This window comes from Hibiscus syriacus, unplaced genomic scaffold, assembly GCF_006381635.1.
Source record: "Hibiscus syriacus cultivar Baekdansim isolate YM2019G1 unplaced genomic scaffold, ASM638163v2 tig00110387_pilon, whole genome shotgun sequence".
NCBI lineage: Eukaryota > Viridiplantae > Streptophyta > Magnoliopsida > Malvales > Malvaceae > Hibiscus > Hibiscus syriacus.
The window spans coordinates 2,990,635-3,015,605 of record NW_024062717.1 but is presented as its reverse complement, the minus strand read 5'-3'; the positions used below and the strand labels follow the sequence as shown (position 1 = coordinate 3,015,605).

At 34.3% G+C, this 24,971-nt stretch overlaps 2 protein-coding genes and 1 long non-coding RNA gene across 5 annotated transcripts; 1 reads left to right on the top strand and 2 right to left on the bottom strand.

Moving 5' to 3' along the window:
- Nucleotides 1-3,052: 3,052 nt before the first annotated feature.
- Nucleotides 3,053-3,529, bottom strand: LOC120122691. Its single transcript, XR_005516103.1, has 2 exons — nt 3,275-3,529; nt 3,053-3,187 (listed from the first exon to the last, which is right to left on the bottom strand). It is a non-coding gene; the product is annotated as an uncharacterized LOC120122691 (long non-coding RNA).
- Nucleotides 3,530-18,766: 15,237 nt separating this feature from the next.
- LOC120122588 (F-box protein FBW2-like) lies at nt 18,767-21,499 on the top strand. Of its 3 annotated transcripts, none has more exons than XM_039141717.1 (4): nt 18,767-18,961; nt 19,295-19,389; nt 19,687-19,994; nt 20,605-21,499. In XM_039141717.1, the coding sequence occupies exons 3-4, from the start codon at nt 19,687-19,689 to the stop codon at nt 21,098-21,100; spliced, it is 804 nt and encodes a 267-aa protein (XP_038997648.1). In that variant the 5' UTR covers nt 18,767-18,961; nt 19,295-19,389; the 3' UTR covers nt 21,101-21,499. The 3 variants fall into 3 exon arrangements, with proteins under 3 accessions (XP_038997648.1, XP_038997647.1, XP_038997646.1); XM_039141716.1 differs by having other exon boundaries at nt 20,596-21,499; XM_039141715.1 differs by having other exon boundaries at nt 20,491-21,499.
- Nucleotides 21,500-22,088: 589 nt separating this feature from the next.
- LOC120122508 lies at nt 22,089-24,806 on the bottom strand. The gene is made up of 3 exons (XM_039141646.1): nt 24,135-24,806; nt 22,911-23,021; nt 22,089-22,550 (listed from the first exon to the last, which is right to left on the bottom strand). Exons 1-3 carry the CDS (start codon nt 24,768-24,770, stop codon nt 22,356-22,358), a joined length of 942 nt encoding a protein of 313 aa, XP_038997577.1. The 5' UTR covers nt 24,771-24,806; the 3' UTR covers nt 22,089-22,355.
- Nucleotides 24,807-24,971: the final 165 nt, after the last annotated feature.

The following is a 24,971-nucleotide window of genomic DNA, read 5'->3' as shown; positions in this document are numbered from 1 at the left end:
TTCTATCTTTCACTTGATTGGTTCTTCAAAGGCCTGTCTCATTTTAGCTGTTAACAAAGCAAAACTTTTTTTTTTTTGGGTGTCTGAATGCGGGTGAAAAATGCAAAAGGGAAGGGGGAGGAATGGTAGTAGTGGTTAATTTCCAGCATTTACTGACTGCCAACTCTTGATTCCCAAGTTTGCTTCATTACTCGCTCTCATTGATTGAAGGACATTTCTGAATCTTCAATTGATTTTCTATCCGCACATAGTTTTGGTTGTTCGAGTTCGAGCAATTATATTGGTTGTTTGAAGTTTTAGATTTGAATATCATGAATGTTTGTGATGTGAGCACTTAATATTAAACAATTAAGAATTATTTTTTAACATATATTACATTGTACTTATCACATATTAATCAAATATATATATATATATAATTTAAAGTTTAAGTTGCTATTTTTGTTTCAATGATTAGAGGAAATTGTTCTAATTACATGTTTAATTTACGATTCTAATTATAAATGTTTATTATAATTTAGAATATATCATGTTTTGAATAAAATTAGTGATTTCTTTCTAAGAAATAAAAAAGTTTATTTAAAATTTTATATAAATTCAACGAAGTGTATAAATATAATAACATCTAATAGTTGAATCGAATAGTTTACCGTAAATAATATCCTAAAAGTATTCATTAGTTCAATATATATATATATAAACTATTGCTTTTGTTTTATTTTGATCATCAATTTTAAAATTTTATCAATCTAATCACTTAATTATTTAAGTGTTCCAATCAAAATACCAACAAATAATATTTAACATAGGAACTGGTGTGGCTGTTAAAAATATTATAATTACATAATAAGTCCTTAATATTTAAATATTTTATCAATTTAGTCATAATTCTAATACAATTTAATAAATTTAATCTCCAATTAAATGGTGACATACTCATCGCTAAATTAATTGGAGACACGTGTAATCATTTAATTGGAGATTAAATTTATTAATTGTATTAAATTTATGACTAAATTGATGAAATATTAAATATTAAAGACTAATTGTGTAATTATACTATTTTTTTAATAGTCATGTAGGCTCCTCCTTTAAATATTAAATTTGATTGGAACACTTAAATAATTAAGTGGTATGATTGACAATATTTCAAAATCGGTGATTAAAAAAAATAGACAATAATTAAGTGGTCATACGAATAATTTACCCTATTATTTAATATGTGTTTTTTTAACATGTGAAGAGTAATTGTTATTTATATAATTGATGTAATAGTATATGTATTTAAAATGAAGAGTAATTGTTGCATGACGGTATAGGTGTAATGTGCCTTGAATGACCATAGTGAGCTGCCAAGGGGGAAACAATGATTAAAACATATAAATCGATGATCGATGCAGAGCTTGTTGTTTTATTAACATACCGTCTTCATGTAAAATGATAGGTGATCAAGACCAAGGCAAACTAAAAATATTCGAGTGTAGATACACGTATATTAATAATATAATTCTTTTATTTAGATAAATATAAATAAAATTTTAAAATAAATATAATCGATAAAATAGATAAATAATATAAAAAGAATCAGATTTTATAGTAAACATTTTCCCTAACCCTAATATAGATCTACCATTGATCAAGACAAGAGTTATCTTAACTTGTCGAGAAACTAGTGTGGAGCAATAATTTCACGTTATTTTATGAGTTCAATGGTTAATATTAAAAGGCACAATGTGAAATATATGTTTTTTTGACCCCAAATATTTTATTTTAAGATAAGATTTATACGTCTAACTAAATAATCATTTTAATCATTATTTGTTTTTAGTATTTTAGCCTCTAATAATTTATTTTAAAGTAAAAGGGTCTCTACTTTTGGAAAGCTAACCTTTGTTAACAAATGATTTCCATACACAAATGAGTTTTTTGGCCTCAAAATAAAATATTGGAAATGAAAAACTCAAAATGTTAAAGAAGAATAAATGTGAAAGTTACTATTTAATAAAATTTTAGGGGCATTTTTCTTTATTATGTCATTTTAAAATTAAATTTTTTAACATGACACATTGTTAAACTAATGAAATTTAATGGTCCCATTATCAAAATTGTAATAAATCGATAAATCAAAATATTACTTTTTGAAAAAGGCTTAAATATACCATTACCCCCTAAATTATGGCGTTTGTATCGAGTTGCCCCTTAAAGTATTTTTCGAGACGTTTTGCTTCCTGAAGTTTAAATTGTTACCTCAACTACCCCAAAATCATTAACTCCTTTAAAAAACACAGAGGTAAATTACATATTTAGTTACTCAATTATTTTTATGGTTCCATTTCGGTCACCAAACTATTTTTTTATCAAAAATGCCGCAATAGAGGTGAACCTTAGTGGCGTTTGGTATTAAAACGCCGCAATAGATTCGTACCTTAGTGGCGTTTTTTGTTGAAACGCCACAGTAGAGGTACACATTAGTGGTGTTTGTTATTACAATGCCGCCTTGGGATGCATAAATCTCCTCCCCTGAATTTGTAATGTGTTTCTTTCTAAACCTTTCTTCCTTCATCCTCAGCGAGCATCTTCATCAAATCGGCACGTTAGTCACCACCGTCGCGCCGCCTGTCACACTGCCAGTCACTCCTCAAGGCTCAAAATCCAGGTACACTTCTAAATCTCTTCTCATGGAATCCATGTTAATAAAAACCCTAAGAAGACTAATCGGTTTAAAATCTCCAATTGATGAAGGATTATCATTCTTCCATATAAAAAATAACATATTGAATCTGTTCGGCCTTGTCCAGAACTCTTTGAAAGTCTCTGCACCGCAATTTATTGTCCATTTGCTAGTGTCCCCCGGAAATCTTTACAATATTTCAATGAGAATTCAATAAAATCGTATACTTATAGGTCACTATACTAAATTACAGTAGTCGTGGTTGCTCTACAAACTCATAAGATTAAGTATAAACAGTGTTAGTTCTTCAAGAAGTTTCATGAGTTTGTGGCTGCTCAGCCTTGTCCAGAATCCTACAAGTCGTTGGATTATTTGTTTCTACTGTTTTGGTCTAATTATTTGTTTCTACTGCAAGGTTTTACTGTTCCAATGAATGTTCTGTTTGTATATTATATTCCTTAAAGGTTTAAATAACTTAACAACCTAGAGGGATATATATGAGGATATATAACCAACCTAGAGGGACTACATTAGAAGTGTTTGTAAGTCTTGAACTGGTATTCTTTTAAAGTATAGTTTGCCTATTAAAGCTACAGGGACAACTGCTGAAAATTTTGCGAGAAAGGGAGTTGAAAATTGTATGCAATTTTTCAATTGTTCTAAGGTGTAGTAATCATAACGATCAACTTAATGGTGTAAAACCAAGTCTAGTTCACACTAGATTTTTGGGACACGACTTCTGCTGGTAGTTGCAAAGTGGGGAACTTTGTTGACAGATTTTTAGTCTCTAATCATGTTAGGTCAAAATTATGGATAGGCAGGAAAATTTATATTTTGTTATCAGATGACATCTCTTTAAGGTTAGAGGCTAAGAAATCTGAATTATTACCAATAAAGGATATCAATTTGAGTTGAACTTTAAGTTTTATGTCCATTTTAGTTTATCCTTAGTTAAAATAGTTTGCTTTAGAGCATGATAGTCAATGTGGTGTGGTGTGTGTCCTTTCTCCATATATTTAATGGTTAATCCATTTCTTATGGGTTTTTACTGAATGAAAAGTCAAGATAATCTGTTGGCTTATCTTGACTTTTTGGTTGCACATTACCTCAATATAATTGAAACTCGAATGTCAAGTTTGAGGGGTTCTATGATACTCTTGATAATACTTGTTATGCTATCTTTAGTATTTGATATTATATTAAGTAACAATAAACCTTAAAATTAATATTAAGTGATAAAAGCATTAACAATCTGCTTTGCATTTAATCTTGATGCTAAAAAATTGAAACACATTGGTCTATGAATAATTTGGCCTCTGTTATACCATGCTAAAATTTAACCAAAACCAACTGGCAGTGTCAAATTATATGATATGCTGAGCTCTTCTCAGAATTATAGTATAATTTGCTTACCCTGTACATAGCTATTGATCTGATAAAAATCTAGCGTTCTATTCAAAGGGAACTGAGAAAATTAACATGAGATAGTAAAATTTGATCACTTCGAGGGGATCAACCTCCAAACAGTTGTCAAAAGGCTTTTTTTTGTTAATATTTTATTGTTTGAGAAAATAACCATAGGGCATAACATATTTTTAGAGTTTATAAATCTTTAATGACCAAGAATTAGGGTTTTCATACAAGGAAATAGAAAATATTTAAGGAAATTAAATATTCTAATATAAATTCATAAGATTAATGAATCAATTTAAAATACTGAAATCCTAAAATTGTGGAGTAGTTGTTACATATTCAACTACAAGTTATGCTAGTGCCAGAGACAACCATCCTGCAGAGGGAGATGTAGAATATTATGGAATCCTTACAGATATCATTGAGTTGGATTATTATGGCAAACGAAAGGTTGTGTTATTCCGGTGTGATTGAGATGATGTAAATAGTACTCGAGGAATTAAAAGAGATCAATTATGTTTTACAATGGTGAACTTTTCTCGATTAATTCACACTGGTCAACAATTGATGGATGAGCCATATGTATTTTCTTCTCAAGTCAAACAAGTTTTTACTGCCACGATCCAATAGATGAGGGTTGGTATGTTGTACTTCATAACACCCCTAGAGACTTGATAGACATTGGGGATGGAAGTAGAGATGACATAGAAACAAGATCATAAACTTTGCCTTTTGTAGAACAAAATTTAGATGAACCTATTATTGGTACTAGTTCACAATTTCAATGGGTCCGGGATGACATGGATGAAGATATTTATGAAAATTGGTATGGCATAACAATGTAGTTAGATGTTATATCTTAATTGAGTAATTTATAATGTTATCATTTATATAAGTTGATATCGTTGAATATATATATATATATATATATTATTAGTATTGTTGTCGATATTTACTAATATTGTTGTTTGTTTATTGCAGATAATATGCCTAGAAGAAAATTAAGTGATCTGCGGATTGTTCGAGATCCTACAGAGGAGGAAATAATGAAGAGTCGATTAGTGTTGGATCTACAGAGGAGCCGAACACCGTTGAAGAAACTGTAGAAATTGAAGGTAATGTTCAACTCCTTATTTAAATAATGATTGATTTTCTTATTGACTTGATTTTGAAAAACCACACTAAATTATTTATTGTGTAGCTGAAAATGGTCAAAGGCGCAAGAGTAGAGGTCATACGATAATGAAGAAATTGTAGCAATTTCCTCTTGGGGACCTTGTTAGAGTTTCAAGTAACGATGTCAGTCAACCTATTGGGACAAAAACACGTGTTCTATTAGGTTACCTAGTCATAATTGCATGAAATTCAAATATTCTACCGATCAATTATGAGTCATGGCGTGCGAAGCCCAATAGTAGCAAAAACCAGGCTATGTATTGCATTAAGATAATAATTTCATTGTAAAAAATTATACATTGTACTTCAATAGTAATATATATTTACTTTCAACACTTGTATAAATTATAGGAGAAATTTTTGAAAGAGGTCTCAGATGAATATTTGAAGCAAGCATTATGAAAGAAATGGAGAGACCACAAGAGTTTCTTAAAAAAGAAATATTTTAAGAACAACCTCAGCCTTGAAGTAAAGCTGCAAAATGCCCCACCTGGAATGTTCAGATATCAATGGGAAGATACAGTGAAGTTTTGGAGTTCAAAGAAAGGAGAGATATGATGCACTTTGAAAATAATATTATGCCACTAAACTATTGACTTTATAAGTCATGTGGAGTTCAAATTGTAGGACCGAGAGCACGTTAGTATTGCTAGTAGACAACAACAAAAGTTTACTCACACTGTTGGATCGAAGAGCTTTGCTCGTGTAGTTCATGAACAAGTATTCGCGTTTTAATTATGATTATTCATATAGTCATTTTAAGTTGGTATCATATAGTTTTTAACCATTTTTTTCTATTTTTTCTTACTTTTTTGTAAGTATTAATTTATATTCACCATTGTAGGAAATAACGTCCGGCAGTAGAGCTGGTCGAATACAGCTCTTTGAAATCACACATACAAAAAAAAGATGCTCTCCTATGGCTCAAGAAGCTGCAGATATTATGGTATATTTACTGGACATAAAATTTTCATTCTGTTATATTTATAGTATGAAATTGTGTATTTTAAATAATTCTTGAATTTGTTCTACGTTCTAAACTGATTATCAGGAAAAATTGAGCGATAAAATGGTAGAATATGAAGCTACGGGTTCATCCCATGCTTCTATTAATGGGGAGGAGATTGAAAATCAAGTTATTGTTGAAGTTTCCGGTCCTGAAAGATATGGTCGAGTTCGATGTCAGGGATCATTTGTTACTCCAACCAAATTCTTTGAATCCAGATCGTCTCAGTACATGTCATGTACAGATAGTCTTCTCAACAAGAAGTTATTCGATTAAAACAACAGCTGAGTGAATTTGATGAAAAAATTGCTAAAATGAAAGCCGAAGCTAAAGCGAAGGAAACAAAGAGAGCAACGAGAGAAGCAGAGAGAGAAGCATCATTTTAGAGAAAATATGAAGAACTTCAACAGCAAATTGAAGCTATGAGGCAGATGATGCAACATAATCAAACGAATAATTCATCATCCTAGGTGTTTTCTTAGCTTAATGCTTACTTTATGTTATTGAAAAATGTTGAACTACATTATATTTAACTTCAATGTTTGTAAACTTTGATTTATTTATGTTTTTATGTATTATTACTTAATTTGAATCTTAATTAAATTTACTATAAGTTGTTGGATATTGTTACAGGTTAGATTTGGGTAATACAAAATACGAAAAAAATATGTTAAAATCATTTTCGATTAGCGGTGTTTTAGGGGCAAAACGCCACTAATGGAGTGCATATAAACCGACGATTTTAAGATTAAACGCCGCTAAGTGACCAACTTATTGCGATGTTTTTCACTACAAACGCTGCAAAATATTTATTCTATTGCGGCGTTTATGGTCGCAAACGCCGCTAAATATCTAACATGTTTCTGCAAAACAATTATAAATATTAAACATATTGCGGCGTTTGTATACTAAAACGCCGCTAAATAACCTGACTTTTAACGGCGTTTATAAGTAGAAACGCCGCTAACAGTTGCAGCGTTTGTAATTGCGGCGTATTTTTTACGCCGACAGCATTTTTAGCGGTGCTTTTAAATGTCGCTATTGACTACTTCTCGGTAGTGTAATGTTATTGGATTCGGGGGTTTTGCTCACAACTCCTCTGGCTGCACTTTTCTCGTTGTTGCAGGAAAAGAATGTTGTTGTACATGCTTTTTAGCTTTTAGTCTTGTTTTTATTCCTTTATTTACCCATCCATATATATATATATATATATATTTTAAAATAAATCGAATCGAATTAGGTGACCAAACGGAACAAAAACTTAAGTTTAGTGATGATTTTGAAAAATAAAATAGTTTAGTGGTAAAAATGGATCCGCAAAAATAGTTGTGTAACACCCCAATTTAGGGGCTAAATTTTAGAAATTATAAAGTTGTGGATTTAATTGGTATTTTGGAAGAAAATTGAAGATTAAATTATAAAATCGTAAAGTTGGCAAACCATTTTAAGAAGTACAGGAAGTTCAGTGGCTAAACCCATGATTTAACCATTTCTTATATATGATGAATTATAAGCTCTTCCCCGTGCGCAGGTTTCATATTTTCCAGATTTTCCTTCTCCAACAACCCTCCTTCCAACTCCGATCTACTCGCCGTCCAACCTCCGATCGACGAGCCGAAACCACCATCGTGTTCGTTGTCAACCAAGGAACAAAACCCCTCAAACCTTTCGTCGTGAATCGTCACCGTTAGTCGTTAATTTCAGTCGGAAGTATCGTCGGTAATAACTCGGTTTTAGTTGGTTTTCATCGATTCACGACGATCCGAGCATCCGTTTACGACATCTCCCGCACCATCGTGTTCCTTGTTCTGTTTCGAGTCTGTCGGGGTCATCCTTGGTCTCTGTCGATGGCGGCGCGTGAGGAGGTGAAGCAGTCAAAGATTCCGATTTGTTGAATTCGAGCTCTCCTCCGTTCAAAATTTTGAACCGAGCTTTGTAAGTATCTCGAAATCGCTCAAAATAATTTTTAGAAATTTTTCTGTGAATTTAACGAAGCCGGAACAGTGCCCACGCGCTGCCACTGTGCGTGGGGATGGTCCAAATGACCGGTTTGACCGATTTTGGTGCATAGTTGACCGGTTTGACCGGTCATAACCCGACCCGACCTGACCCGTTTACCCGATCCGTTGACCGTTGACCGGCGTTGACCACTGTTGACCAAAACTTTGACCGGGCATTAAACGACCTTTGACTTTGACCTAGTATACCTATCGACGTTCCAAATCCGATTCCGCTGTCCGTTTTTCGAAATTCGGACTCCAAGGCCTCGAAATTGCAAGTCAAACCCGTTGACTTTGATTTCGACCGAAAATTCCAAAATTTCGAAAAGTCATATTTTATGCTTTCGACGTCCTGAATCCGAATCCGAAGTCCGTTTCGCCAAATTCGAACCTGATAAGCTGTTTTCCACTGATTTATCATCCGATTCGATCCGTTTATCGTAATTAAGCTCTATTTTTTATATAATTTATGTTGTTATGTATCTGAGGAATTATTGGAAGTTGAATTGAAGATCAAAGGCGTTTGAATGGAATTTTTATGGTCGATCAGTATTGTACGGAAATCGAGGTAATACTTTACTACCTCTTTATGCTTTATAGAACATGTTGGTATTGGTAAATGCATGAATGAAAATGTTTGGTCTCATATGTGTAATTAATGAAGTTATACACTCGATCTGAATACGGTAAAAAGGTTCAGTAATTGATTATGGTTCAGATGACTTTTATAAGAAATTAAGGGATTGTTAGAATTAAATTACAAGTTATGTGCTTAATGATAAAGAAATCAACCTGGATCTGTAACTTATAATTTATTTCATCAAAGGTTAAATGTTAAAGGTATTTGGATGAGAAATTATGAGAATACTCTGGTAGGGTAAAATTACGAAAATACCCTTGTGTAATAAAAAGATAAGATTGGAATATGGAAGTTGGATAATAGGTTTTTACAGACATATTGATCTGATAAAAAAATATTGATGTGCATAAGAAATGTTAGTTTTACTTAGATATTTTGGATAACCGGTTTTTAACCCTAGAGGGTTTGTGCAGATATTAGAATTCTATTAAGGAATCATTTCAAGATAAGAGAATGTTCGGAAAAGCAATTGATCATAGGATCTCTAAATTATAATTATTTTCATTAAGAGCTAATATCGAAATTATCTGGTTAAGAAATTACGAAAATGCCCTTGAGAGGTAAAATAGTCCTAGTTAACGCTGAATGAGAAAATACTTTGAGAATTCGTACTTAACTCGATTAAGTACGGATTTGATTGTTAAGATCCTGACTTAGTTCAGGAAAATTCCTGATTATCTTTTTGTAAAATCTAAGAAAATACTTGACCCAAAAATATTCGAATAATGAGTAAATACTTGAAGAGTAATTTATCAGGGGTATTATGTTGTCATAATTGTTCGAAAAGACTAAAATAAATGATAAGATTGAATATAATAGTAAGATCGGACGGAATGAAAGGATTGAAATACTTGAATCTGTAAAATAACCAAAATACTCCTGTAATGTAAATGATTAAAGAATATCACCAAGCTCAGGAATGATTGAATATCCTCGAGCTCTGAAATGAATGGAATAAAATTAAACATCAAAATTACAAAAATACCCTTATGGACTAAATTAAGTAAATGTCTTGGATTAATTAAGGAATCCAAGTAAGCATAAGTATTGGACTACCTTTAATGGTAATGGAAAATAATTTAAGTGAATAGATCAACCCTAAAGCTATGTCAATACCTGAATGACATAGATATTACTGGAACATGTGTTCGTCTTCTCAAGTTTGGCTCGATGATAAATTTTGGAAGTATTCAGCTCAGCTCTAGATCGTATTCAGTACTAAGAATTGGACGTTTGTTCGACAAATCAACCACGAAGACCAAATTAAATGGAATGTAAGTACAACATGTATCTGAAATTCAAGAACGTTTGAATTACTCTGGAAAATCCTAAAGTAACTGGAATGGACATGACTGCTAAATGAACTAGGTAACCTCAATGACTGAGGATTTAATAAGTGATTTGGATAAGTCTAGAAACTCTGATGAGTTTACGTAGTGTACAATTACAATGGGTTATGAACAAATTAATCAAGTACGTCAGCATTTCATGATATTGTGGAAGCGTGGAAATGAAATAAAGACATTGGAAGATTTATTCAGCGATGATTCCGAAAATGGTCTACGGATAAGAATTTGTGGTATTAAAGAGTAAATACCCTAGAAGGAAAATGAATTGACCAGTTGACATGGATATAAAGGATTCTGAATACCCTTCTGATTACGTACAACTTTTGAAAACTGTCCGATTAAGATAATATCCTGATAATTCACATTCTGAATAACTGATGATTCTGTCAGTTAATGAACTCTTCCAATAGTGATTCTAAATTCCAACATTCTATCGACATACTGAAGAACTGATTTTCTCTGCCTGATACAGTACCTCTAAATAATACATGTAAACTCTGATGTGTTCCTTAATTACATGAATATTTTATCTGATTTCAAATTTGAATTATGTTATGATACCTGACCTGGATTCTTATATGATATTGACATGGATTCTGATATGATACATGACCTGGATTCTGATATGATACTTGACTTGAATTATGTTTTGATTTTTGATATATCTGTTTACGGACGAAACATGTTTTATTGGGGGGTATTGTTGGAGGAAGATTACTTGGAGGTTCCTCGGCTGTGTGCTCAGGGCCTTACTTACCGGTTCCTCGGCTATGTGCTCAGGGCCTTACTGGACGTGACGGGGTTGTATGGTTCTGGGGAACCTACACATTTTGTTCGTGACGGATGGGGGTATATATATATATGTTTTAAAATATCTGTATCTTTTTACTGGTTTTACGGGAACACACTAGATAACATATTCTGGTCTCCTGAACTTAGTCATCCGAAATATTTCTCTGAACTGAAAGCTCATTGTCCGTTACCATCTGAAATATCACTAGGATCTCTGTTCAGCATAAAAATCTCTAAATGTTCAGAAATAATAAGGATATGTATGTTTATTTGTATATGCACGTTCTTCAGCATCATCTGGTAGTTCTGTATTACTGAGCTTTTCGAAGCTCACTCTATTACTCACCTTTTCAGGTTAAAAGAATTATACCAGTGCATCTATCGACTTCAGTAAGGGAGTTCTTCCGGCGTTGTTGCAGAGTATGGTACATGTGATTAGGGGGCATGTAATTGTATTTTGATTTATATACGAGTCTAGAAATCTGTTTTATTTTTAAATAGTGAAAACTGATTTTATAAGTTACACGTTTCAATAAAAGTTTTAAATTTTTCGCTGTTTTTACAGTGGGTCGCTCCGGTGGCCCAAATGTGACACCCCGGATCGGATCTGGTTACCCTTATCGGTATTTGGGGGTTATATTTAGTGGTATCAGAGCTATGGTTTGAGTTAAGATTTTTCAAGATAGACCGGCCGGTCGAATGTCAAAATATGTTTGATCAGTACATACCCCTAGACTGCAATCGTACCTCTCTGAGCCGAAACTCTATGGCTGAGTCCCTATCTGTAACGAGTAAACCGAAGTTTTTATCCGTTAAGGCTATACTTGTACAAAAAGGAATACCAGTAGCATCTGTCTAAACGTTGTAAAGTACCTCACGAGCCATGTGAGAGTTAATTATCCGAGAAATGTTGACCCGTCTCCAAAAATGAAATTGGGATATACTACTGCTTTATGAGCTTATTCACGTAACCAAGGCTTAATTGATTTCACAAGGATAATGTTGTTTTGATTATTTACTTGGACTGAGGGAGAATTGTGATGAGAATGTATACTCAGCTGGTTAAGGATTAGTAGAGGACACGTACTTTTGTAAAAGCTACTTGAAGATATGGAAGAGTTGATGGAAGTTTCATTTTTACAATTATGTGGCATGAATAAATTTCGAGGACGAATCCTTTTAAGGAGGGGATAATTGTAACACCCCAATTTAGGGGCTAAATTTTAGAAATTATAAAGTTGTGGATTTAATTGGTATTTTGGAAGAAAATTGAGGATTAAATTATAAAATCGTAAAGTTGGCAAACCATTTTAAGAAGTATAGGAAGTTCAGTGGCTAAACTCATGATTTAACCATTTCTTATATATGATGAATTATAAGCTCTTCCCCGTGTGCAGGTTTCATATTTTCCAGATTTCCCTTCTCTAATAACCCTCCTTCCAACTCCGATCTACTCGTCGTTCGACCTCCGATCGACGAGCCAAAACCACCATCATGTTCGTTGTCAACCAAGGAACAAAACCTCTCAAACCTTTCGTCGTGAATCGTCGCCGTTCATCGTTAATTTCAGTCGGAAGTATCGTCGGTAATAACTCAATTTTAGTTGGTTTTTCATCGATTCACGACGATTTGAGTATCCGTTTACGACACCTCCCGCACCATCGTGTTCCTTGTTCCGTTTCGAGTCTGCCGGTGTCATCCTTGGTCTCCGTCGACGGCGGCGCGTGAGGAGGTTAAGCGGTCAAAGATTCCGATTTGTTGAAATCGAGCTCTCCGCCGTTCAAAAATTTGAACCGAGCTTTGTAAGTATCTCGAAATCGCTCAAAATAATTTTTAGAAATTTTTCTGTAAATTTTACGCAGCCGGAACAATGCCCACGCGCCGCCACTACGCGTGGGGATGGTCTAAATGACCGGTTTGACCAGTTTTGGTGCATAGTTGACCGGTTTGACTTGTCAAAAACCGACCGGACCCGACCCGTTTACCCGTTTACCTGACCCGTTGACCCTTTGACCGTTGACCGGCGTTGACCACTGTTGACCAAAACATTGACCGGCTTTGACCGGGCATTAAACGACCTTTGACTTTAACCTAGTATACTTATCCTGACATTTTTCGACGTTCCAAATCCGATTCTGTAGTCCGTTTTTCGAAATTCGGACTCCAAGGCCTCAAAATTACAAGTCAAACCTGTTGACTTTGATTTTGACCGAAAATTCCAAATTTTTGAAAAGTCATATTTTATGCTTTCGACGTCCTGAATCTGAATCCGAAGTCCGTTTCGCCAAATTCTAACCCGGTAAGCTCTTTTTCACTGATTTATCATCCGATTCGATCCGTTTATCGTAATTAAGCTCCGTTTTTTATGGTCGATCAGTATTATACGGAAATCGAGGTAATACTTTACTACCTCTTTATGCTTTATAGAACATGTTGGTATTGGTAAATGCATGAATGTAAATGTTTGGTCTCATATGTGTAATTAATGAAGTTCTACACTCGATCTGAATACGGTAAAAAGGTTCAGTAATTGATTATGGTTCAGATGACTTTTATAAGAAATTAAGGGATTGTTAGAATTAAATTACAAGTTATGTGCTTATTGATAAAGAAATCAACCTGGATCTGTAACTTATAATTTATTTTATCAAAGGTTAAATGTTAAAGGTATTTGGATGAGAAATTATGAGAATACTCCGGTAGGGTAAAATGTTGCAGTGTTTGTAATTGCGGCGTATTTGGAGTAGAAACGCCGCTAACAGTTGCAGCGTTTGTAATTGCGACGTATTTTTTATGCCGACAGCATTTTTAGCGGTGCTTTTAAATGTCGTTATTGACCAATTCTCGGTAGTGTAATGTTATTGGATTCGGGGGTTTTGCTCACAACTCCTCTGGCTTCACTTTTCTCCTTATTGCAGGAAGAGAATGTTGTTGTACATGCTTTTTAGCTTTTAGTCTTATTTTTATTCCTTTATTTACCCATATATATATATATATATATAAATTTTAAAATAAATCAAATCGAATTAGGTGACCAAACAGAATAAAAACTTAAGTTTAGTGATGATTTTGAAAAATAAAATAGTTTAGTGGTAAAAATGGATCTGCAAAAATAGTTGTGTAACACCCCAATTTAGGGGCTAAATTTTAGAAATTATAAAGTTGTGGATTTAATTGGTATTTTGGAAGAAAATTGAGGATTAAATTATAAAATCGTAAAGTTGGCAAACCATTTTAAGAAGTACATGAAGTTCAGTGGCTAAACCCATGATTTAACCATTTCTTATATATGATGAATTATAAGCTCTTCCCCGTGCGCAGGTTTCATATTTTCCAGATTTTCCTTCTCCAACAACCCTCCTTCCAACTCTGATCTACTCGTCGTCCGACCTTCGATCGACGAGCCGAAACCACCATCGTGTTCGTTGTCAACCAAGGAACAAAACCCCTCAAACCTTTCGTCGTGAATCGTCGCCGTTCGTCATTAATTTCAGTCGGAAGTATCGTCGGTAATAACTCAATTTTAGTTGGTTTTTCATCGATTCACGACGATCCGAGCATCCGTTTACGACACCTCCCGCACCATCGAGTTCCTTGTTCCGTTCCGAGTCTGTCGGTGTCATTCTTGGTCTCCGTCGACGACTGCGCGTGAGGAGGTGAAGCGGTCAAAGATTCTGATTTGTTGAAATCGAGCTCTCCGCCATTCAAAAATTTGAACCGAGCTTTGTAAGTATCTCGAAATCGCTCAAAATAATTTTTAGAAATTTTCCTGTGAATTTTACGCAGCCGGAACAGTGCCCATGTGCCCCCACGCGCCGCCATTACTTGTGGGGATGGTCCAAATGACCGGTTTGACCGGTCAAAACCCGACCTGACCCGTTTACCCGACCCGTTGACCCTTTGACCGTTGACCGGCGTTGACCAAAACTTTGACCGGCATTAAACGACCTTTGACTTTAACCTAGTATACCTATCCTAACATTTTTCGACGTTCCAAATCCGATTATGTAGTCCGTTTTTCGAAATTTGGACTCCAAGGTCTCGAAATTGCAAGTCAAACCCGTTGACTTTGATTTTGACCAAAAATTCCAAATTTTTGAAAAGTCATATTTTATGTTTTCGACGTCCTGAATTTGAATCCGAAGTCCGTTTTGCCAAATTCGAACCCGGTAAGCTGTTTTTCACTGATTTATCATCCGATTTGATCCGTTTATAGTAATTAAGCTCCGTTTTTTATATAATTTATGTTGTTATGTATCTGAGGAATTATTGGAAGTTGAATTGAAGATCAAAGGAGTTCAAATGGAATTTTTATGGTCGATCAGTATTGTACGGAAATCGAGGTAATACTTTACTACCTCTTTATGCTTTATAGAACATGTTGGTATTGGTAAATGCATGAATGGAAATGTTTGGTCTCATATGTGTAATTAATGAAGTTCTACACTCGATCTGAATACGGTAAAAAGGTTCAGTAATTGATTATGGTTCAGATGACTTTTATAAGAAATTAAGGGATTGTTAGAATTAAATTACAAGTTATGTGCTTAGTGATAAAGAAATCAACCTAGATCTGTAACTTATAATTTATTTCATCAAAGGTTAAATGTTAAAGGTATTTGGATGAGAAATTATGAGAATACTCCAGTAGGGTAAAATTACGAAAATACCCTTGTGTTATAAAAAGACAATATTGGAATATGGAAGTTGGATAAGAGGTTTTTACAGACATATTGATCTGATAAAAAAATATTGATGTGCATAAGAAATATTAGTTTTACTTGGATATTTTGGATAACCAGTTTTTAACCCTAGAGGGTTTGCGCAAGATATTAGAATTTTATTAAGGAATCATTTCAAGATAAGAGAATGTTCGGAAAAGCAATTGATCATAGGATCTCTAAATTATAATTATTTTCGTTAAGAGCTAATATCGAAATTATCTGGTTAAGAAATTACGAAAATGCCCTTGAGAGGTAAAATAGTCCTAGTTAACGCTAAATGAGAAAATACTTTGAGGATTCGTACTTAACTCGATTAAGTACGGATTTGATTGTTAAAATCCTGACTTAGTTCAGGAAAATTCTTGATTTTCTGTTTGTAAAATCTGAGAAGACACTTGACCTGAAAATATTCGAATAATGAGTAAATACTTGAAGAGTAATTTATCGGGGGTATTATGCTGTCATAATTGTTCGAAATGACTAAAATAAATGATAAGATTGAATATAATAGTAAGATCGGACGGAATGAAAGGATTGAAATACGCTGAATTTGTAAAATGACCAAAATACCCTTGTAATGTAAATGATTCAAGAATATCACCAAGCTCAGGAATGATTGAATATCCTCGAGCTCTGAAATGAATGGAATAAAACTGAATATCAAAATTACAAAAATACCCTTATGGCCTAAATTAAGTAAATGTCTTGGATTAATTAAGGAATCCAAGTAAGCATAAGTATTGGACTACCTTTAAAGGTAATGGAAAACAATTTAAGTGAATAGATCAACCCTAAAGCTATGTCAATACCTGAATGACATAGATATTACTGGAACATGTGTTCGTCTTCTCAAGTTTGGCTCGATGATAAATTTTGGAAGTATTCAGCTCAGCTCTAGATCGTATTCAATACTAAGAATTGGACGTTTGTTCGACAAATCAACCACGAAGACCAGATTGAATGGAATGGAAGTACAACATGTATCTAAAATTCAAGAACGTTTGAATTACTCTGGAAAATCCTGAAGTAACTGTAATGGACATGACTGCTAAATGAACTAGGTAACCTCAATGACTGAGGATTTAATAAGTGATTTGGATAAGTCTGGAAACTCTGATGAGTTTACGTAGTGTACAATTACAATGGGTTATGAACAAATTAATCAAGTACGTCAGCATTTCATGATATTGTGGAAGCGTGGAAATGAAATAAAGACATTGGAAGATTTATTCAGCGATGATTCCGAAAATGGTCTACGGACAAGAATTTGTGGTATTAAAGAGTAAATACCCTAGAAGGAAAATGAATTGACCAGTTGACATGGATATAAAAGATTCTGAATACCCTTCTGATTACGTACAGCTTCTGAAAACTGTCCGAATAAGACAATATCCTGATAATTCATATTCTGAATAACTGATGATTCTGTCAGTTAATGAACTCTTCCAATAGTGATTCTAAATTCTAACATTCTATCGACATACTGAAGAATTGATTTTCTCTGCCTGATACAGTACCTCTAAATAATAACTGTAAACTCTGGTGTGTTCCCTAATTATATGAATATTTTATCTGATTTCAAATTTGAATTCTGTTATGATACCTGACCTGGATTCTGATCTGATATTGATATGGATTCTGATCTAATACATGACCTGGATTCTGATATGATACTTGACTTGAATTATGTTTTGATTTTTTATATATCCGTTTACGGACGAAACATGTTTTATTGGGGGGGTATTGTTGGAGGAAGATTACTTGGAGGTTCTTCGGCTGTGTGCTCAGGGCCTTACTTACCGGTTCCTCGGCTGTGTGCTCAGGGCCTTACTGGACGTGACGGGATTGTATGGTTCTGGGGAACCTACATATTTTGTTCGTGACGGATGGGGGTATATATATATATTTTAAAAGATCTGTATCTTTTTACTGGTTTTACGGGAACAGACTAGATAACCTATTACGATCTCCTGAACTTAGTCATCCGAAATATTTCTCTGAACTGAAAGCTCATTGTCTGTTACCATCTGAAATATCAATAGGATCTCTGTTCAACATAAAAATCAGTAAATGTTCAGAAATAATAAGGATATATATGTTTATTTGTATCTGCACGTTCTTCAGCATCATCTAGTAGTTCTGTATTACTGAGCTTTTCGAAGCTCACTCTATTACTCACTTTTTCAGGTTAAAAGAATTGTACCAGTGCATCTATCGACTTTAGTAAGGGAGTTCTTCCGACGTTGTTGCAGAGTATGGTACATGTGATTAGGGGGCATGTAATTTTATTTTGATTTATATACGAGTCTGGAAATCTGTTTTATTTTTAAATAGTGAAAACTGATTTTATAAGTTACACGTTTCAATAAAAGTTTTAAATTTTTCACTGTTTTTATAGTGGGTCGCTCCGGTGGCCCAAATGTGACACCCCGGATCGAATCTGGTTACCCTTATCGGTCTGTGGGGGTTACAAGTTGATTGACTAAATATATAATTTACCCTTCTGCTTTTTAACAAAATTAACAGTTTGGGCCAACTGATGTAACGATTTAAACTTTAAGAGACAAAACGTCCCGAAAAAATACTTTAAAGGGCAACTCGGTATAAACGATATAATTTAGGGGGTAATGGTGCATTTAAGCCTTTGAAAAATGATGATCAAAATTGAAAAGACAAAAAATATAAGGGATTATTAATATTGTTTACCCTATTATATAATTCCCATTGTTACCCGATAGTTCCCCATTCAATAATTTATAATTTACCCTTATGCTTCTTAACAGAATTAACGGTTTGGACCAACTGATGTAAAAATTTAAACTTCAAGGGACAAAACGTCTCGAAAAATACTTTAAATGGCAACTCGGTACAAATGGTATAGTTTAGGGTGTAATGGTGCATTTAAGCCTTTGAAAAATGATGATCAAAATTGAAAAAACAAAAAATATAAGGGATCGTTAATATTGTTTACCCTATTATATAATTCCCATTCAGTAATTTACCAACACTTTTCGTTCACGTTTCTCCTTTTTTTCCTTTGTTCTTCCTGTAGTTATCTGCTGTCACTTATAGCTCTAATCTCTCTGTCTTCACTGTTATTTCAGCTTTCTTCTGTTTTTAACCTTTCATTGTGGCGGATAAGCAGCGTTGTTTGCAGATCCAGCAAAAGAAAGAAAAAACCCAAGTTCTGGTAGAACTTTTTCTCCTTATTCCTTTCTTTCTTGCTATCTATAAAGTGTAAAACTAGTACATATGTTCATGTTCTCTTGTCAGTCTTATTGTTCAAAGATAAGTTTTTTTTTTTGCGGTACTGCGTTATCGCATTGACTTGTTTAGTGATGTTCATTCCTATAAAACGCAGCTGCTTGCTTCTCTCTGATCTATTTTTCTAACTATTAGTGGCCTTTTTGGTTTGTTGCATAAAAGTTTCTTCCTCCGTTAATTTTCTTTCTGGTTTTTTTTCCGTTGAATAATTGGATTCTTTTAGCTGTTTCTTGATCTGGGTATGGTTTTTTCCTCTTAGCTATTTGATCAATGTGCTCGGAATAGAAGATTTCAATAGGTGTTTGGATTTGGGTTTCTAGATGCTTGAAAAGACTATATAGATGTGGAGCACAGGTAAAGTGTTCATTCTTCATTTTCAGTAGTCTTTTTGTCTAAAGCTTTCCTCTTTTACTTGTAAACCAAGATTTTATTTATTGTTCCATTTTTTTTTTTCTATTTAGCATTTGCTTTTGTTTTAGTAATTTATGTCCCATTTTCATTGGCTTACGATGGACTACAAGTATCTTTGTTTTCTTCCCTTTTGTTTTGCTCAGCATCTTTATTTTCTTCCTACTACAAGATTATAATTAGTTTGTCTGTCTTTATTTTTCTGTGTTATAAGGTCCAGTTTTTGGGTCTGTCTTTTTACAGATGGAGGAGGATGGTGAGTTCAGGTGCTGGGATGAATTGCTTCCAGATGCGCTTGGGTTGATTTTCAAAAATCTTCCACTCCAGGAGATACTTACTGTAATCCCAAGGGTGTGCAAATCATGGCGGAGAGCAGTTAGTGGATCTTATTGCTGGCAAGACATCGACATTGAACAATGGAGCCAACAATGTCGGCCTGAGATCCTTGATCGCATGCTTCAAATGCTGATAACTAGAAGCTCGGGCTCACTCCGCAAGCTGTGTGTTACCGGTCTCCCTAATGGGCAGAGCTTTTCGTTAATTGCAGATAAGTAAGGACATAACATGTTGCCATCTATTGTTCTCAATTGCATTTTCTCTTTATTTCCCTACATCTGATATCCATTATCACGGAAAGAACATAAAAACACAACACTATAGGTTTCTGTGTGAAGCATATGCTTCACAAATTATTTCATGAGTTAAACTAATTCTGATTCTTCAGTTCTCACTTTGAGTTTAACAGGTTAAATGGGAAAAGGATGGCATTGGCTATATATTGTTGCTGAAACTAATATTGAACTGAAATTTAATGTATGGTTGAATGAAATTTCTTGTGATTCTCATTTCCTCTGAATTTGCTGAAGTTTTGTATTCTGAAAATCTACTAATAGAGTAGGGAATGATAACCAACATCATGGTAAAGAATCTGAAGAGGGTCCCATGTTCAATGAGTGGTTATGTTCTGTTTTGGTTTGTGACTTTCTTGGATATTGTAAATTGGGATATAGCTGTTTTTATTTAACTCTTGCTTCCCACTGCTTCTAGTGCCAAATCTCTTCGGACTTTACGGCTACCAAGAAGTGAAATTAGTGATTCAGTAGTGGAACAGGTTGCTGGGAGGCTCTCTTCGGTGACTTTCTTGGATGTTAGTTACTGCAGGAATATTGGAGCCCCGGCCCTTGAAGCAATAGGCAAGAACTGTAAGTTACTAATGGGGTTGAGGAGAACAATGCATCCATTAGAGGTAGTTGACAAACTGTCTCAGGATGATGAGGCCCTTGCCATTGCTACTACAATGCCGAAGCTCAAGCAACTTGAGGTGGCATACTTGCTTTTTAGCACAGAAGGTGTGCTCAAAATACTTGAATGCTGCCCTGACCTTGAATTATTAGATGTGCGAGGATGTTGGCATGTGAAACTAGATGAAAGTTCTGTCAAGAAATTCTCCCGGCTGAAGGTGGTTGGACCTCTTGTTGTGGACTATTTTGGGATGAAAGGCTGGGACTTTGTTGCAGGAGATGTCTGTATTGATTACGATGATGAGATGTCAGATGGGGATTGGGAAGATGACCAAAGTATGGAAGATGTGGAAATGAGATTCTACGACGGTTTTGACTCGGAAAATGCTGCATTCGATTGGCCCCTCTCCCCCTAAAGGATTGGTGTATGTTGCATTTCGAAATTAGGCTGACAGCTCCACATGCAGAGTCAATCTTGACTGCAAGTGAGCACATCTTTGCTATGTGCAAACATTGTCTCTCTAATGTAGTATATAAACAAGTTTTCCTAGTATTTGTAATAAAAAAGCTTTTAATATGTAGCAAAAGAATGTGTTTCCCTAGTAATTGAGATGGATATCTCATAGTGTCCCTACAATAATTATACAATTAGAAGTGAGATTTGTAAAGATGGTCCAAATTAGTGTGTAGGTGACTTCCATGGAATAATATCAGAGAAGTTGATCAGATTGTGACAGAAAGGTGGTTTTCCCTTTATCTTTTTGACTTTGTGTTGATGCTTACGTTTATAATCAATCAAGTATTTCAAAAGGTCACATTTGAGGATCGGAAGAAAAGTATAACACCTCGCCTTTAAAGTATTTTTTTCCAATGCTTCATCATTAAGCTGAAGCCTTTGTCTTCATTGTTGTCGAGCTAAAGAAGAAAGTAATTCCCTCATAATTGCATTAGAATCCATCATTTTGAAGCATCTAATTCGATTGTTACTGCAATTTTCAATCACCATGAACAAAGGCATATTTTCAACTGAATGATGATAGTGGAATTCCATGTGAGCAGAGTATATCAATGGGTACAAATATCATCACATGTGAAACATGTGCCTACAGCAAGATGCTTTTGACAATATCCATGTTAGAGTCGGCCATTGGATAAGAAAGATATACTATTCTCCAGATAAAGCTTCTGATACAAGAAAGTGGTACAATATTAAAAGTTTGCAGAGCAGGTAAGTGGTGAATATGGAAAAGGCTCCCAACAGGATGTACCAAAACAAAAACTATTGTTGAATATCTAATTATAACATCAGAGAAAATACAACAATAACCCAATAAAAAGGTTTTTGTATTGATTATCAGGGATATCGTGCAAAAGAAGAATTACAGATACAAGCTTAACCACACAAAAAAAGCCATTTCTTTCATCTTGGCATGTTTCTATGCTCAACTGAAAATAAGCAAGTGTTCCATTTAATTAATTTATACACTTCTAGCACTTCCTCGATCTTCAATTGCAGCAGGCTGCAAGGGTCAATTCGCCAACAGGCAAGCAGAATCCAAAAAAAATGTTATGCCCATCCATGGCAGTTCACAAGCCTTTCATACTGAAGGATCAGACAAACTGATATTACACTGTTGCATATACACCAATTACATTTGCTGCTTAGAGTTCTTACTCTTTGTCATTGCTAGATCCCCTGGCTGTTCCTAAAGGTTGACTCTGATGGACTTCCATTTGTTTTGCCTCCTCAGTTGACTTAAATGCTTCAACAATATCTTTCTCTTGGCTAGGTTTCCGCTTGTCTTCAAACAACTTCCCCGACTTTGCAATTGCAACGATTAACTCAAGTTGTTTTCGCTGTTGCTCCTATAGAATGCATCACCAATCACATGTTGAGAATCCAATGACAAAATCACATGTTTTATTAATAATTACTTCACATATTGACAGCCACAAGCTGTATTGGTACAATTTTTAAGGCTTACTGGACGCTAGTTCCTCTGAAGCAGTTTAGTTTTCTTGTCTTTGAATCACAGCTCATTTACGCTTTCTTGGTTTTAGTAAGGCTTAATGCTCGCTAAATCCAAGCCACAATTTTTTAAAACCCACAATAATATCATAATCATATTTAACATGAAGTGCCACTATGGAACTCCTATACCAACCGAGCATATTACAGACAAGTTTATAAAAACAAAAACTTAATCAAACATGGGTAAATGTTACCTGCATTGCCAGCAAAACTTTCTGGATTTCCTTGAGCTCCTTTTCCAGGATGTCTTCTTGAGCTGCCAAGGCTCTAGTAGCCTCAGAATTCTTTTGAGCCAAGGCTGCATTCTTCAGATAGTAGAGGAAGTTATATAAATACAAGAATAAAGTACAAAATACAATTTGTTACCAACAGCTTTCCTTCCCATTTACTCATATTAGGCAGCAGGGTGATAAGATGTTCATTATGATCAGTTGGTCACATTGGAGCAACAGAAAACATTAGTTTATTCATCTATATCAAGTCAAAATGTTAGATGCTGGGTTACATAGGCTAAAGATGGCACAATCAAATGGAGCTCATGTAATTGAAGCAGCTATGTTCGTCTATATCCTAAATTTAGTGTAAATAATAAATAGCAACTTACGGAAAAGCAAATGGTTATCAGATAGCTTTTGATGGTTAATTGAAATGTACAGTTTTAGTGAACATTAAATTTAGCTTTTTTTGGACGAGTTGCTATTTTAAGTGTCTGAAATACAACCAGTTAATATAAGGCCAAAAATGGCTGCAATCGGTTTTGTAACCGAAAATTTTACTAGGTTAACTCTTTAGAGTAAACTAGGTGATATTTTAAATTGAAACCGAAAATATTACGTTCTTTATAACAATTTATGTAAATTGCATAACTATTCTTGTTGCAACCTAAAAAGTTACCGTCAAGAAACTCATTTAACATTATCAGTTGTAACCGAAATAATTATCAATTGTGTAACTTTTTGAGTAGACAAGGTAACATTTTATGTTAAAACATGTGGCAATGTAACATTCTCGGTTACAACCAAAATTATTACCAATTGGGTAACTTTTTAAAATATACACGGAAACAGTTTAAGTTAAAACCCGCTACAAATTAGCCTTAGATTTCCTTGCCGCTACAAATAATTACCAATTGTGTAACTTTTTAGTATCTATTTTCTAGCACATAACTGTAAACTAACTGCTAAGAAACACACTCTCTAGTTGATTTCTTCAGAAGTTCCATCAGCGCAAGCATGGAGAAAGAAATCGTTCAGCTCAAAATCAAAATGCATGAATTTTTCAATTATTGTTAGCTATTTCTTTGACTCCAGTTATTCTCTAATTAGAAACTTAAACTTTAAGCAACAAGAATTACTCAACTCCTTTAATTCTCTAACTAAAAACTTTAGCATTAAGCAACAAAAAGTAAAAAATTTTACCTCTTCAATAGGCTGTTTCAAAGCTTTTCTTGTTACCCGAAATCGAATCCCCAACTTCTCAAGTTGCCTAGACAAAACACGGAGAACCGTCGTGGAACTTTTTAAATCCTCCTCTAATTTCTCAATTCTACCAACCAAATTCAATCCTTTTCCACCAGCCCTTGCCGTTTCTACACAAATTCTCCGCCACTGCCGCCTCCTAATACATGCGCCGATGGCAATCCCACCCACCAATCCTAAAACTCTCCACACCAAGACACTTCTCCAAATCCCACCAAAAACGACACCTTTCCAATCCAAAACGGCATAAACAGCCGAAACAACAGCCGAAGAGAAAATGCACAAAAGTTCAGCGGCGGACAGAAAATAATCTAAATTGGCATTCAAATTGGGATTTTGTTCTGGTGAGCTGGCGATTGAAGAATCCGAGTTGAAGGCTTTGAGAAAGGAATTAAAAGATAGACGGTGGGAGTTGAAGTTTAGAAAATTTCGGGTTTGTGAATGCAAAACACTGGAATCCGAAATGGGGAAGCTGAGATGGCGGGAGGTGATTGGATGCAATGAATTAGGGTTTCCGAGATAAGGTTTTAAACGAGAAGATGAAGGGGTTAAGATGTTTAGAAACACGATTGACATTGTTCTTTTCTGGTTTCTGTTAGGGTTTTGGATGGATTGAAACCTTTTGGTTTTTTTTTTCTTTTATAAACATTATATTTAATATTTAGTTTATGTTTTATTTTAATATATTTGGTAAAAAAATTTAACGGAATCGTGTGATATTTTTATGGGTAAACTACATTATTCATCACTTAATTATCTTTTTACTTTTGTTTTGAT

What these genes read in the sequence shown, in the direction of transcription:
- LOC120122588 (XM_039141715.1), top strand. Translation starts at nt 19,687, where the DNA reads ATGGAGGAGGATGGTGAGTTCAGGTGCTGGGATGAATTGCTTCCAGAT. An exon ending in TTTTCGTTAATTGCAGATAA is followed by an intron (nt 19,995 to 20,490) that starts GTAAGGACATAA and finishes CACTGCTTCTAG; the next exon opens with TGCCAAATCTCTTCGGACTT.
- LOC120122508 (XM_039141646.1), bottom strand. Translation starts at nt 24,770, where the DNA reads ATGTCAATCGTGTTTCTAAACATCTTAACCCCTTCATCTTCTCGTTTA. An exon ending in TGAAACAGCCTATTGAAGAG is followed by an intron (nt 23,022 to 24,134) that starts GTAAAATTTTTT and finishes TACTATCTGAAG; the next exon opens with AATGCAGCCTTGGCTCAAAA. An exon ending in AAGTTTTGCTGGCAATGCAG is followed by an intron (nt 22,551 to 22,910) that starts GTAACATTTACC and finishes TGCATTCTATAG; the next exon opens with GAGCAACAGCGAAAACAACT.